This window comes from Macrosteles quadrilineatus, unplaced genomic scaffold (assembly GCF_028750875.1).
Source record: "Macrosteles quadrilineatus isolate MER2022 unplaced genomic scaffold, UCM_ALF_1.0 Scaffold_17__1_contigs__length_3442018, whole genome shotgun sequence".
NCBI classification, from domain to species: domain Eukaryota; kingdom Metazoa; phylum Arthropoda; class Insecta; order Hemiptera; family Cicadellidae; genus Macrosteles; species Macrosteles quadrilineatus.
Genome location: NW_026542610.1, coordinates 1,727,375 through 1,742,986, shown reverse-complemented (window position 1 = coordinate 1,742,986; position 15,612 = coordinate 1,727,375). Strand labels below are relative to the sequence as shown.

The 15,612-nt window shown below is 36.4% G+C and overlaps 3 protein-coding genes across 3 annotated transcripts in view; 1 reads left to right on the top strand and 2 right to left on the bottom strand.

The window, feature by feature from the left end:
- The window catches only part of LOC129005177 (putative phosphatidate phosphatase), a 42,127-nt gene extending 37,991 nt beyond the window's left edge, over positions 1–4,136 (top strand). The window contains exons 6-7 of the mRNA XM_054434001.1: positions 3,148–3,324; positions 3,842–4,136. Of these exons, the coding sequence (XP_054289976.1) occupies positions 3,148–3,324; positions 3,842–3,949 (285 nt within the window). The 3' untranslated portion in view covers positions 3,950–4,136. The remainder of the gene's footprint in view (positions 1–3,147; positions 3,325–3,841) is intronic.
- Positions 4,137–5,235: 1,099 nt separating this feature from the next.
- Positions 5,236–7,639, bottom strand: LOC129005180 (rRNA N6-adenosine-methyltransferase METTL5-like). Its single transcript, XM_054434008.1, has 2 exons — positions 7,481–7,639; positions 5,236–5,792 (listed from the first exon to the last, which is right to left on the bottom strand). Exons 1-2 carry the CDS (start codon positions 7,637–7,639, stop codon positions 5,289–5,291), a joined length of 663 nt encoding a protein of 220 aa, XP_054289983.1. The 3' UTR covers positions 5,236–5,288.
- A 2-nt stretch (positions 7,640–7,641) lies between these two features.
- On the bottom strand, positions 7,642–11,291 carry LOC129005181 (SOSS complex subunit C homolog). Its single transcript, XM_054434009.1, has 3 exons — positions 10,945–11,291; positions 8,558–8,670; positions 7,642–7,791 (listed from the first exon to the last, which is right to left on the bottom strand). Exons 1-3 carry the CDS (start codon positions 10,970–10,972, stop codon positions 7,642–7,644), a joined length of 291 nt encoding a protein of 96 aa, XP_054289984.1. The 5' UTR covers positions 10,973–11,291.
- Positions 11,292–15,612: the final 4,321 nt, after the last annotated feature.

Sequence of the window (15,612 nt, the reverse complement as noted above, 5' to 3'; positions counted from 1 at the left end):
CAAAACATAAATCCTTTTTAGCCTGTATATACTGGTGCTGTTGTCCAAGAGGTTTAGAGCCAGGTGATTAGGGTGATTTTCAAGTTTCTTTAGATATTTTGCACTAAATTTGGTTATTTCCTCTTCAACCGTAGGAATTCCACTGTCCTTGTGAAGGATATTGTTATTAACATACCACGGGGCTTGCAGAATGAACCTTAAAACTTTTGACTGAAATCGTTGGATAATGTTTATGTTCGACATACTGGACGTTCCCCACAGTTGGATTCCATAAGTCCAAATTGGCTTCAGTATTACTTTGTATAGTAATAATTTATTTGCAATGGTCAATTTTGATTTACTATTTAGGAGCCAGGAAAGATTTTTAAATTTTAAATTTAGGTACATTCTTTTATTCCAGATATGGGTTTTCCAGGTTAATCTTTTGTCAATCATCATGCCGAGATATTTCACATCGTGGGATTGCGGAATTTGGACATTATTTAAGGTTACAGGAGGACAAGTACCTAATCTGGTAGTGAAGGTCACATGAGTAGATTTGCTCTCATTCACTTTTATTTTCCATGTTTGCAACCATGCTTCTAAGTCATCTAGGGAATTTTGAAGATTAAGTGAAGCTACCACTGGATCAGGATGGGACGCTAAAATAGCTGTATCGTCAGCAAAAGTGGCCACAGAAGTATTCACATTTTCAGGTAGATCGGCTGTAAACAGAGTATATAGTACAGGTCCGAGAACACTTCCTTGGGGAACGCCAGCTTGAATTGGGTACAATTTTGTAATGCTATCTCCAAATTTAACTCTGAAATATCTGTCGGTTAGGTATGATTTAATTGTCATATAAAATGTATGAGGAAGATTCAGTTTGAGTTTATAAAGTAGGCCTGTGTGCCAAACTTTGTCAAAGGCTTGACTTACATCGATAAAGACAGCTGTACAATAGTTCTTTTTCTCAAGGTCTTCTTTAATTGTATTAACCAATCTATGTACTTGTTCAACTGTGGAATGCTCCCGTCGAAACCCAAACTGATGATTTGGAATCAAGTTTCTGTCCTCTACTTCTTCAAGTAGACAATTCAAGAAGAGCCTCTCAAACAATTTGGATGTTATTGGAAGTAGACTGATAGGTCGATATGAACTTGCTTGTTGGGGTGGTTTTCCTGGCTTTGCTATCATGATTATTTCTGAAACTTTCCATTGTGACGGGAAATACTCAGTCCGTATAATTGAATTAAAAATGAGTGTCAGGTATATGAATGCTTTTTTAGGAAGCTCTTTCATTACTTTTCCCGTGATTAAGTCGTATCCAGGGGCTTTAAACAGTTTTAATTTGTTTACAAGTTTACAGACTTCTGAGGGAGTAAAGGGCTTTATTGGAGGTGATAACTGATTTGGTGAGTCAATGAACTCAAGAATTTCGTCAAGATTATTAAAATTATTATTTTGATTTAGTATGTGTTAGGGTTTAACTCTAACCTCCGATTTGAACATATGATTTTGTACAGCCGTGTCAAGATGCTATGCTACAGAGCCGGAAACATTTTCCAGACCTGGGACAAGCAATAACTCTGTGAACTGAACAGCTGTCTGCTTCAACAGCTGTTCAATAACTTAGCACGCCATCGCAATAACAGGCGGGGGATATCGCAAATAACTCAATAAGTCTAAAGCCAGCTTTCTTAAAGTGTTATTTTGAAAATACTTAATCACTCAATTGAGATTCAATTATTATTTACCAGAATTAGAAACTAGTAATTATGTGTGTTCTGAACTGAAATAGCGGCCTCACCATAGTTCATTACTTGCATGGGATCTATTGTTGACATATTTGTTCGAATAAATGTGTTAATTTATTTTAAATAAGCGTCAGAAAATACCAAGTCAATGAAAAGTATTAAAATAAGTACCAGTAAAGAAATTGCTTCGACCAATTGATTGCAGTGATATTAGAAAAGAAAATGTATGGATCATAAACATAAACAAATTACGTCACTGGCCCGAAAACAGTTGGACTGTATTGACCGATCTTTTTGTTTAGTTTCATGCCATTTTACCAGGACGGATGATGTGTAAACGCAAACAGCACAAATACAAACAAACATAGGATACGACCCGACCACAAGTGTATGCTTAAAACTTTGTCCAGGGAAATCCACAATACAAAGTTTGATTGAAATATTATGACTATGAATTGTCAGCTATCTAGTATGTAAAACGAACAGAATGTATATATTGTCAGTACATAACCGATTAAATGACACAATAATAATTGGAACTTGTAGATATATAAATCATATTATTCACGGCACCTCACTCATATTAGATTCATATCAATCAATGAAGGACATTTTATTAATTGTTGCATCTACATTACTTATATAAAGTGTGTTGATGGTATAGATAAATAAGTATGCCTATACTGTATATGTGCCAATATTGTTCAACTTATGAAATAATAATTCCAGCTTTTAGACTGACCAAAACAATTTGTATATACTTTTTAGGGAAATGTGTTTACACTCAAGGTGTTGTGCGAGACTCACAAAGAAAACACCCAAGCACTAGACGCTGGTGGTTAGGGAAACGTACAACACAGCCCCCCCCCCCTCATGTACTATACAACGCTCAAGGTAGATGGTGTGAGAGGAATTTAATTTTCCACACAGTAATCGTTGCTAGGGGCCTTCCTTGTTCGTTACAAGTATATTTCCTGCATAACCTACTAGAGCTGAAAACGCATGGTCCATCCATAAGGAAATTTCCTCTGTACCTTACTCCTCTGTGAGAACTCATATGGATTTAAGACCTATAGACTACCCACTAAAAACCTTGTGTATTCTTCAGACGCTTGTCTGGCTTCTTATTACACATTTATATCTAAACTGCAATGTTATCTAGGTCTTTCTTTTAGCTAGTGTCCTCCAGGCGGAGCATATCCCAACCTGGACAGCAGAAGAATGTGTTTTCTGCGTCGTTGGGAACACCTGAGCAGCTAAAGTAGTCTGGTAAACTGCGGACTTGCCCATCATAACTGCAGGTTCGACTGAAGGCCTTGGCCTGAATGTGACGAAGAACGGTTGCTTCTTTAGCCAAGACCATGTATTGAAAGCTTCCATTAAATAGAGTTCTAATAAGTTTTACTTTCAGGTGTATCTCCACCACAGACTGTACTGGAGGAGAGCTCGACTGTCCCGACTCCTAAGTCAGTTTGTGCTGCTGATGTTGGCCTGGTACACGGCCCTGTCTAGAGTCATGGACAACATGCACCACGCGACTGACGTACTCGCTGGCATCGCCATAGGCTCCATCTGGGCACTTTTCATGGTTGGTATTTTATCTGAGAGCTAATTTTAGACGTTACTAACGCTACCGCTTTTTCCAACAATGATGTGTGTTAAAATAAACTTTATCGAGTACCAGTACGGTAAATGGACTACTATCTATTATTGTATACAACGTTTTTACTAGGAATAAATGTCATGTAGAATGGCTTTGACTATAAACTTTGTCTTGTAGAAGGTACTATAGCATACAAAAACTTTACTTCCCCAAATATGCAAGATGCATATTGTATTATATTCAAAATATTGTTTCTTGAGTAACTGAACAGTGAACACCTAGCTCAAGACAATATTACAGCAGTGTTTGTTTACATAGATTTACTTTATAAAAATACTAGTCGCTATACCCGTGCTTCACAGTGGGATGAGAACGCTAAAGAGAGGTTATCATAAAAGTTGTTCGCCAATCTTGAATCATGGTACCAAGTAACTTTTAAATTTTCTTACTCCACACTCGATGACTGCAAAAGAGCTGCTAACTCATCTTTTAATTGTTGCAGGCCATCTTCGCAATCGACATGCGCTTGGGTTCCAACAACGTAACAAAAGAGGAGTTACGATCATTGAGGGCGACTCCGCTAGGGACCCCGGGACCTAACCAAGTGTAGCATCAGGCCACTCCTTGTACATATGCACATAGTGTCATTTTACATGTCTATACTGACTTAGCTGATTAAGTACCCCAGTCATTCCAGTCTCAAGCTTTGTATTATAGGATTAGTTTTATTTATGTGATTAAATTAGTGTTAAGTTGATGTTAGTGCTAATTATTGTAAATAGAATATTTTATACAAATGGAATTCATGTTTCTTTTTTCCTTAACATTGTCAATCATGTTATTGTAAATGATATTATGTAAATAATTGTCTGTGTAACCCCGTGGTTATAGTGTACACTTTTGAATCTGAAGGCCAAGTGGAACGAAAGAAGACACAATCTGTGTTGGAAGGAGGAAGTGAAGAAAGACCTGAGAAATCTTGGCATGGCTATGGAAGTAGCAGGAGACTGAAGAAAGTGGAGGCAGCCAACTAACCAAATCTGAAAGTGCCAAAACAAAAAAAAACAAAGCTGCTTTGCTTTTTTTGTGCATTTTGTGTTTTTGTAGTGGAAAGTGGAGTTGGTAAAGCCAAAACCCAACTTGGTTTCTAAAGGCTACATTCAAGTAGAGAATCCTAAGTAAGTAGGAATTAATGAAATATAAAATGTTCTATGTGAATATGAATATTTTGTAGGTAAATACCCAAAAGGTATTTACTGTAGCCTAAAAGAAATGGGAGTCCACACAATCACCTAATAAATGCACAAACAGGAGTGTTTATAATGTTTAGAATATATTATCATTCAACAAAAATCTTTATTTAAGGCTTTAGTATCACAAACAGGTTATTTGAAGGAAGAAAAGTAAATATATTTGGTAACAACAATAAAGTTCAAACATATTAATTTTCAAATAAGTTACCTTCGCATCTTTGTAGATGAAAAGTGAAAATTATGTATCGCAGTTTCAGTATCCTATCTCTAGTTTTCAAATAGAATGATTATAACTTATCTTCAACTAAAAACTTTTTAGAACTGGAAAAAGTGAGCAATTACGATTGCTAAGTCTGGAATCTAATTCCCTTAGATTGTTCTTAGAGAACAAAAGGTAATGCTAGATTAAAGCACAAATCAGTGTCACATTGTGCACCTGAAATCTTCCTTGAATTTATCTTAAAACATTGTGAATATCAGTTTCGTTAAACTAATAATGGTAGGAAGTGTTTGTAATAATTATTTTAAAAATATTTACACTCAATCACCAATGATATTTCTCTACTAAAGTAAGTATGATATAGTTTATTAAAGAAATTAAACACCAAACATCAAGGTTTTGATTAATTCACATGGGTAGGTATTTAAAAAAAGTTATACCTTTATTGATACGGTTAAAACATTACAAAATATTCCCTACTGCTTCATAAACTCACACATCTGTTTAGGTTTGCTGAACCAAAACCTAATCAAGTCCACTTCTATATCAACAGAACTTTTGGTGTGAAACTTATAAGTCTGAGGCAAGTCAAATTTTAGTTCAGCTACCACCTTAGCCTCGACCCCCCACGCTTTAGCTTTGCTCAAAATGTGTTCTCTAGTCGATGTTTTATGAAGTGAATACACAGCCGTGTTTGCCAGCCTAAGTCCTACCTTAACAAAGTCCAAGTCAATACCCTTCTGCCTCGTTCCAAAGGGAGGGTTCATGACAACAGTGTCAAAGAAATTGTTCCACCTATCATCGAGTTTACACACGTCACACAAAACACTATCACAATCGTCCACTCCGAGATCTTCGCGGTTCACGCTAAGTATATCGAGAGCTTCATCGTCAATGTCGAAACCGATGCATGAGCCGGCTCCGAGCAGAACTGAGCCGAATGTCAACATACCACAGCCACAACCCAGGTCTGCCACTACCTGAAACATCAAATATGGTAGGCTAGTTTAAACTTAAACAAACATTTTAGATACTAGAGTAGACATCCCATCTATAAGGACCAGCTGTAGTCAATTTTCCATACAAATAGTTGAATGAGCCACAACAGGAACTACTTGAGGATTGAGCTCACTAATGAAAAAAATATCAATTAATTATCAATTATTGAGATGCAGATGCCCCCCTATGTGTGTATTTTAACCCAAATATGAGAAAAGGATGAGTGTAGAATAGAGTCTGATGATCAGTGTAGCTTTGTTACTGACTAATATCAGCTGTTTCATTAGTCAGGATCTTTATTTAAAGCCCAATGATCAGGAACAGCTGGGTGCAGTTTTGAACCTTCAAAAAGCTACTGACTTTTCTCAGGATCGATCCGGCAACCTTTTGATTGTTAGTGGGAGCACTATAACCACTACAGTGTTAGCAAAACGGGAGTGCCGATGGAGACCAGGTCAAATCCCTTCAAACGCACGCGACCCCACAGGTCTCCATCGGCACTCCCGTTTTGCTACCACTGTAGTCAGTTTATATTTTTCACTCTTAATTTCTGTTCAAGATCTTTTATGTGACATAGAATATGCTATATATTAAATTGTCCTTTTAGTTTGGCATGGTTATAAAATCGGTGCATACAATAAATCATAAGTAATTGATGGAACACACTGGACCATTTTCTGATAGTGTCTCAATTCAACTATAGTACTGTACTCTCATTATTTTGCAATAACCTTTTCATTGCATAAGGTGTGTTTCTAGCCTAGTGGTTAGCGTCTCAGACTTCGGTGCGGGATGGATGGATTCGATTCCCAGAATGCCCACAAAGCATATAGGCCTATGGGTTTGGACCGCTTTTCCCAAAAAGTGTTTGAATATCACTCTCTCTCATCTCATCTAACAAATGCCAACGTTGTAGACAAGAGAAACAAAAGGGAAAACACAGTGTTGTATGATTAATGGTTAGGGAAAAAATTCCCAGATTTTTAAAATTTAAAATCCCTGTATTATTCTTATGGATAAAAAGTAGAATGCTGTTATTACATGAATATTTGTTAGGTTATGGATATTTTTTGATCAAATTTGGAAAATTAATAATTTCATACTATACTATTAACATTTTGATCAGAATACACTTTTTTCTTTACCCTGTAGTAGCAAACTTAAGTAGGCTAAACGTTACATATTAAATGGGGAATGATTACAAAATTAATTAGAAGGTTTCAAAATGTTATTTGGGGTCAAAAATGAGAAACACTAATTTTTACCCTGTAAAACCTGTTCCCGCAGTCCTATTATGCTGGTTCAGGTACTCATTTGAGTACGTAAAAATGAAACAACGGTTTATGCGTTTTTACCAAATAATTTCATTGAAGTCATCATCTCATCTCGGGATATCATAACAAAAACAAAAAAAAACGTCCAGGGTGTAGGCCTTACTATGAGATATACAGTTAAATAGCTTATTTCCTATAACTATTCAAGTATAAACTTAAAGTAGTCTTTTTTTCCTAAGCAATCCTCAATTACAATGGTTCTTGATGCCTTCAAAATTTATACAAGATTACACATTTCTGCCACAAATTATGTACGGTACCGGTAACTGTGATTTATTACACCAGTTACAAAGAATTATGATGTTCCATTGAATCTAAGAAACCACATATTTTACCTTTCCCTCCAAGTCTCCAAAGCTAGTTTGTATAGTGTAGAGCATAGAAGCCGCCAAGTGTGGACTAGTAGCATACTGCTCAAGGTGGATCTTGGGGTCCTCAAACACTTCAACCTGTTGCAAATATTGCTCTAGCTTCTTCAACTTCATCCTCGCCATTCTCACGGTTTGATGTCGTAACGTGGAAGTACTGGGAGAATCACGTTGCCGAATAGAGAGTCTTGAGGGACAAAAAACCCGAAGGACGCTTGTGCTTGTATAACAGCTCCTCGTTGGACCGAAGACAAGTGTTCAGATCCTGGGCTTGGTGCCTGAAACACAATCGTAGATTAAATTTGAGAAATATATGTTAGTATGTGATGGACTTGGTTAAATAGGAATGTTGACTATGGATAGTCACTGACTATTGGATACTGAAGTAGACATTCCATCTATATGGACCAGCTGTTGCCAATTTTTTTACTGAAAAGAACGCAAGTTAGTTGTGTAAGCCAGTCACAGAATGTGCTGCAGTAATGTCTAAAATTCAATGTTCTACCTTAATTATTGTTGCTTACCAAGCTTATGGGTCATAACTTTTGATATAGCTCACAATAAGTCATTCCATTAGTTTGACTTGATAAAAAACTGTGTGTATTCAAGTAAAATAGGTAATTTAGGTATATCAGCAAAATCTGTCGGTGGCTCACATCAACTATGACACTATTGATAAAAATGGCGACAAATTTAACATGGGGATCGGGGATGGAATGTCTAGTTGTATCAAAAGTCAAAGATACCTTAGGTGAAGCTTGAATAATTACAAGGTTTGACAATAAACATGAAAATTTAATTCGGTTTATGATTAAAATTAGTTTTAGTTTTTTAAATTTAATTTATGTTAATTTAGAAATGCTTTGTAATACATTTTATTATTAAGATTGTTTTGTAAAAAATATGTTGGAATAAAAAAATCTTGAATCTGGAATTTTTAAATAGGCTAAGGATTACTATTACTAAGTTAGGTTGTGCTTTTAGGTTTATGCTTCATGGTGAGTTGTTAGGTTTTACTTTTTGCCACGGTAAGATTTGCCTTACATTTCCTGGTACTGAAGAGATGGCTAATGGGGTTGATGTTAGAGGTACAACTCCTTGCTTTAAAAGCTGCAGCTTCTTCAATTGTAAATCTTCTAGAAGAATTTTTCTATTTTCTGGAACATAACAAAGTATTTCCGACATCAAGATGGTGGATAGTTAACAAACCTGTAAAAGTGTTCTCTTTTGAAAACATAAAAAAGTCATTTTATTCCCAAATTCTAGTAAAAAAAGTTATATAGCGTAGTATACACTTTGTGCTGCAATAGTTTTTAAGCTAATTTACCTTTTAACCATCAATAAATAAACTCAAATGTTAGGATAGTATGCACTTCTGAGAACTGATAAGTGAAAACCTGATAAGACTGGAAGTTTAGAGCCTGCAGTCTGGTCAAGGGCATTGGATTATAGTCCGTCCGTTTGGCTATGTTACCCAGCGGATTAGGAACCTTCTCGGAACTCGACTCACCCTTCAGACCCGCTCGCCAGGCTGGCCGTTGATATAATGTTTACCTACCTTACCACAGATCTGTAACTTTTTGTTTATTTTAAGTTAAAATTAAATTGTTCTTTGTATATTTGAGTTCTACATGATATTCCGAGAATAATCAGTCCAAACACAATGTGGATACTTAGTATCTACGATTTGAAAGTCGGACAAAGCTGGTGACGATACTGAGCAATTGTAATACTTTCAGATCAAGTATCCACATCGTGTTTGGGCTCATTATTTTTGGAATTTCGTGTAGAACTCAAGTGTATAAAGAAAAATGTATTTTAACTTAAAACAAAAAAAAGTTACAGATCTGTGGGACTGTGACAGTGGGTGAGTCACTGTTTGTCTCCGGCCAGCCCGACGAACGGGTCGAGAGGGTGAGTCGAGTTCCGAGAAGGTCCCTAATCCGCTGGGTATCATAGCCAAACGGACAGACTATAGGTCAGGGTCACATGCAGCTGATAGTGGCAGGTAAGTTAGACTACAAAGGACTGTTATTGTTGTAGTTTTCATTTTGAGAACTAAAAATAATTTATTGTTTTTGGTTGTTTGATTTTATTTGGTTGATATAAGAGGAGTTTTTATTTATTCATTTATCATTAACTTATTTATATGCACTCAATTGGGGATATTGGTATGTAAAATAAATTCAAAAGTCAACTGTTCAGATCTTCAAGAGCAATATTAAATTTCTGCTCAGGAAATTGCAAATGCTGGTAAGTTAAGTTATCACATCAGATGCGCCACTCTGTCCGAACAGGAGTTTAAAAACACATATAGGCTATCTCAGGACAAAACGTCAGTGAATAGTGCTACCCAAAGTGTCCTGTTACAATCACATACTTATCTGAGTTAGAATTAAATTTAAAAATTTAAATGTGATACTGGACTTAGGCTAAATAACAGCTCATTACCTACTTACCCTAATGAAAACAAGGAAACTTTTTTTCGGTTAGTGACTTATCACAGGACTAACCACTACCTACACAACCCTCAACAATAGGCCTGTACTCTCCCATTGTTGTCTCAACTTATTGAACAGCTGTCCACATATATTTATTATTTATATAGATTGATCAAACTTTGAACCCCACCACAGGGCGAGGCTCAAGTAGGCTAAGCGAGCTGGCTGGAGAAAATTCATGTCCCATGGGAACCTGGCATTAAAACAGCCTTAACAACACAGCCATATCCTAAAGCCCAGAATAAGCTAACTTGTTTTTACTGTGTTTTATGTTAACTAAAACCCTCACAAAATCTAAAGAAACGATGGACCTATTAAGTTAAAACTAGAGGTCGTCCAGTGGTCGAAACTTGACCAAAAATATTTAATGTACAGACTTCTTCATTTTCATCCCACACTGCCGTGAATAAAACATGTGATTGGAATTTCTTCCATTTGTTTTGATTTTCTGTTGATATTTCGTCACCAGCATGGCAACCCATAAGATCCATGTTAATTTTTTCAAAATTTTAAATTCATATTTGTGCTTATTTTTGAACCTAGGCCTATTTTAATTTATAAAGGGATTCTGCACATCTAAGTTACAGGTAAATATCTTTCCAACAGTAGCCTATGCTAGATTTTCCCTGCGATGCACTATAGCTGAGAAAAAAGGTTTTAAAGAAACATGCTTGCCTATTAATATATAAGATAGATTTTTAAATTAGGCCTAACTTAATTTAGTTAGGGTAGGCTATGCCTATTTCAACTTACAGCTAAAAAGGGGTACACTTCCTGTTGTCAAAAACAACTGAATGAAAAATTATTCAATAAACTAATAAGTTATCGATTATTTCATTCGATATATCGTATGGTTAGGTTATTGATATTTCATTCGGTTGTTTTTGACAACAGATACTTACGGAAGTCTGCCCCGGAAAAAAAACTTACCTCTTGCAGTTTGAGTCTGAAATGCCATACTAAGCTAGGCCTAGTTAGACCTTGCAAAAAATATGAGATAGGCCTATCAATGACACACTGGGATAAGGCCTAGGCTACTTTAGTAGGCTAGTTAAAAAAAGGCCTAGGATCTAGGCCTAACTTAGGCTAGTTCTCTTGATTAAGCTTTTCCTAGGCAATTTTTTTGTATATTTAACAAAAATAGTAAATATGCACCTAAAATCTTCATGCTAAATAAAACACTAACATTATTATTTAAATAATTGAATTGAACATGGAACAACGTTATTATTGTAGGTCAGTGGGAACAACACAAAACAAAACACCTCATACACCAAACGGACTGACAACTGACACTGACGGACTCGGACGGAGTAAAGGAGGCGGACGACGTACAGATAGGAGACAGGACGACAGGAATGGACTGAGGAGACTGGCGGACTGGACTGGAGCCACGGCCGCCTTTAACTCCAGGCCGCGGCCTTCGAACTGGCAACGTCGCAAGTGGTGTTGTAACAGCTGTTTTTGTTTGGAAGCAGCTAATGGTATTTGTGTATTTACCTACGAAAGATTGGTTACTGGACTATGACAGTATTGACTCCGCTTAAAATGTACAGATATAGATTTTAATTCATATTGTTTCGATTTTCAATGCTGTATGTTTTATTTTCAATATTTTAATAAATTTATGATCATCAATTTAAATTTAAATCAATAAAGTGCGAATTAATGAGCTGATGTCACCTGTCTGTCATGTTATCTTATGGGACGTCTGTCACTGAACAACACCACTTGTGACGTTGCCAATTCTACCAGGCCGCGTCCTGGTAGAATTGGCAACGTTCTTTTTTTAAGATTTTATTAACCGATCAGCATTACATTGCTATACAGGTTAGGTATAATAAGAAAAAAAATAACATTATTAATTACTTTAACATAGGTAGAGGTCAGCTATGGCTAGCCCCTCAGGCACTTATTGTCACTGTTTTAGCGGATCGGGCTGTAAAGGCACTGTCCACAAATGAAACACAAATGAAAAAAAAAATGGTTATAATAAAACATCTTGAGGCAATCTTGGTTTTAGTCGGAGTCTCTGGATTTCCGAAGGTTGGCCTGTGTTATAAAATCCAATGCTGCTGGTTAATGGAAGTTTTGTAAATAATTTTGATGTAACTTTCTTGATGAAATCTTCTATAGGTTTTATTCCCAGTTCTAAATGTATTTGACGGGTTCGAAAATACCAGGGACATTTTAGAATTATCCTTAAAACTTTATTTTGAAATGTTTGCAGTTTACGAATCGAGCTTGATGAAACAGTTCCCCATACTGGGCAGGCGTATAACAATAGTGGACGTAGAAGTGTTTTGTATAAAAGGGTTCCATTCTTAATAGGGGTACATGATTTTTTGTTGATTAAAGGAAACAATTTTGATAATCTGCCATAAGCCAAATTTAATTTTGTATTAATATGAAATTTCTAATTTAACTTTCGGTCGAAGTATACACCTAAATATTTTATTGCTTGGTCAGGAGGGTTCCATGCAATCTGTTCACCTAGAATTTCTAAATTTGGAGGATCTAACGGTTTTCGGAGGGTAAAAATCTTCGCTTCACTCTTCATCGGATTTATGGCTATTCTCCATTTTGTGAACCATTCCATCAAATCATTTAAGGAAACTTGAATGTTACAGTATTGGCCACAACTTCGATGTCATGGTGTGTAGAGTAGAGTAGGGTGTCATCAACAAACACGGCTGTTTGGACATGGTTTGATAAAGGCAAATCAGAAGTGTAAATGTTATATAATAGAGGTGAAAGAATTGCGCCCTGTGGGACTCAGGCTTGAATTGGTCTGGCAGTTGATAGGGAGCCATCAATATTAACTGAAAACGTTCTATCTTCAAGGAAGCTTTCAATAATTCTCTGTAGGTAGGAGGGGACTCCGAACTTTCTTAGTTTAAACAACAAACCATCGTGCCAAACACGGTCAAAGGCCTGACTTACATCAAGAAAAACTGCAGCAGATGACATTTTCTTTCAAATCCTTTAATGATGTCTTCAGAAACTCTTAAAAGTTGATGTGTCGTGGAATGGTGGGAGCGAAAACCAAACTGATGAGGAGGTATTAGGGAAGCACTATCTACGTGGGAGTCTAGGAGTTGTTTAATGATTTTTTTCAAACAATCTAGACAATGTGAGGAGGAGGCTAATCGGGCAATAACTATTTACTTGCAATGCAGGTTTTCTAGGTTTATGGATGACAATTTGTTAGAGAATGTTTCCACATTCGCGGGAAGTATGATTTTGTGAGACAGGCATTGAACATTGAAGCAAGGAAAGCAAGTCCTTTTCGTGGTAGATTATGTAAAATAATGTTAGGTATTCCGTTGTGTCCAGGAGTTTTCTTGATTCTTAGCGACTTGATGAAGTTAGAGATTTCAGATGGAGAAGTATATTTAATTGGCCGTTCCACCGTGATAAGTGGGCAAGACTGTGGCAACATATGAGCTGAAAATTCAGGGTCTTGAAATTCATCATTCGGACGAAATGAACGCTGATAGTAATCAGCTAAAACATTAGCTTTGTCCGTTTTGCTTTCATATACCTGACCATTGTTTATTAAACTGGGTATTGGGGTGCGTTCTTTCAATATTCGTTTAGTTGCGAGCCATAAGGAGTTGTTGTCATCAGAGGACAGATATGATACTTAGAGGTTCTAGCGGCGAACGCTGACACTACAAGATATGTTAGCCATAATCCCTCCCGTGTGCCCCACCACCCCTTGCCAGGTATCGATGGTTTTATTTAAAAAACTAAATTGCCTTGTTATTAATTGTAGCTGTTGTGAATTAGAATTATCAATAATTATCTGTTGCTAGCTTCATGGTTTCCACCTAGGGAGGAGGTGTTTTGAATAAAACATACAATTTATGAACTCTAAACAAATTATCTAAAAATAGATTTATCTTTGTTAGGCCTACATGAATTTGAACTGATGGTGTTTTTGGCCTCTGAGACGTCAAAACAAAAAAATAAACCATCCCGGGTCCATGTCGTGCCATGAGACTCGCGGTAATAGCTTATTTCCTATATGGAAAATTCGCTAAAACAAGCAGGCTTGTTGCACGCAGTACCGGTTAAGATTGCTGCAATCTGAGCAAGATGCCGATGCCGGCTAAAAGTGTCATGTTGATGATTTATATGAGCATCTTGTTCATGATTTATATGAGCATCTTGTTCAAGTAGAGATCTTGCACTGAAGAATTCAGATTTGGGTTGTTTCACTTTGCAAATAAAAACAACTAATGATTTTTCACTTAAATCCCCGGTATTTGTTAGGCTAAGTGCCAATGATAATAAGATTTCCTCTCAAAACTCTGTAAATGATAGTGAAATTTGGCATTGTTTATGGTACAAGATAGTCCTATCATGGCTAGTAGACCTACCAGACAAGAGTCATCAACACATCAACCCAAAGACCTACTCTAAAGTAATATAAAAAACCTAAAAGACAACCATTGTAGTTTATTATGCCTGTGAAATACACAAAATGGATAAACATCTCTTTACAGGTAGTTCTGGTAACCAATGGAGCAAGTCGTCGTCATTCGGAACTTAAGCTCTTTAAGATCGGGACATTTGCGTCACCTTTGCCGTTTGCTTTCCCAGGGAAATTGTCAGTGGTCGTCGTGGCACCTCCAGGTCCGACGAATCCAATATTGTCTCAGGTAAGAGCGAAGATGGCCAATGAGTATTGTCATAGGAAAATCATAGTTTTATTGAGCGAAGCTCACTTTCCCTCACTTTGTAACTTCTTTGTAAGGGCATCAGAATGTAATGGCTTGACCAATTGATATGAAATTTGGCCAACAGCTAAAGAATACTGAGCACAATGTTTTGGTAAAAAAATATTTGCAAATTTCCTTCTGGATTTTATTTTACAGGTCACGCAATTTCGCTTGTTATTTTAATGTAAGTTGAAAGAAAAATATATTGGGTTTATGACATATGGGTTTATCTCGTTTCATTTAAATAAGATAAACATATGATAATTGTTTGTAACTGTTTTGTTTACATTTCAATGTTTACTTTCATCATAGGTTAAAGTTGGAATGTAACAGTTAATCAGTGGAAGTAACAGTTTTGCTATATTTGTTTTGAGCATGCCTCAAAGGTAACGTCGTAATATTGGTCGTCGCACCGATAATGCAAATATTGTAAGAAAGTGGCGTCGCGAACAAGAAGAACCAGATGAAGCAGTGGCGGAAGAAGCTGATAATGATAGGCAGTTAGCTAATCAATTCCAACATGAATTAGATGCACAAAAATGTTACACTTGCACTAACTGTCATCGCCAACAACTAACAGCTTCAACCCAATCACCGATTTGTTCGAGTTGTCGTTCAAATGCAACTAAATTCACGGTGTTAAATAATATGGATGTGTCAAGTGTCCCGAACGAATTAACTGACCTGACGATTGTAGAACAAATGTTGATTGCACGAGTACATCCTGCTATGCCCATTTACAAAGTACAAGCAAATGGTCAGGGTGGCCAGTTTCACTACAAAGGTGCAGTATAAACTATCAGATAAATTTGTCATTCTTTAGAATTGAAATAATATCGGGCAAACAAATGGTGAATCTGTTGAAAGGGAA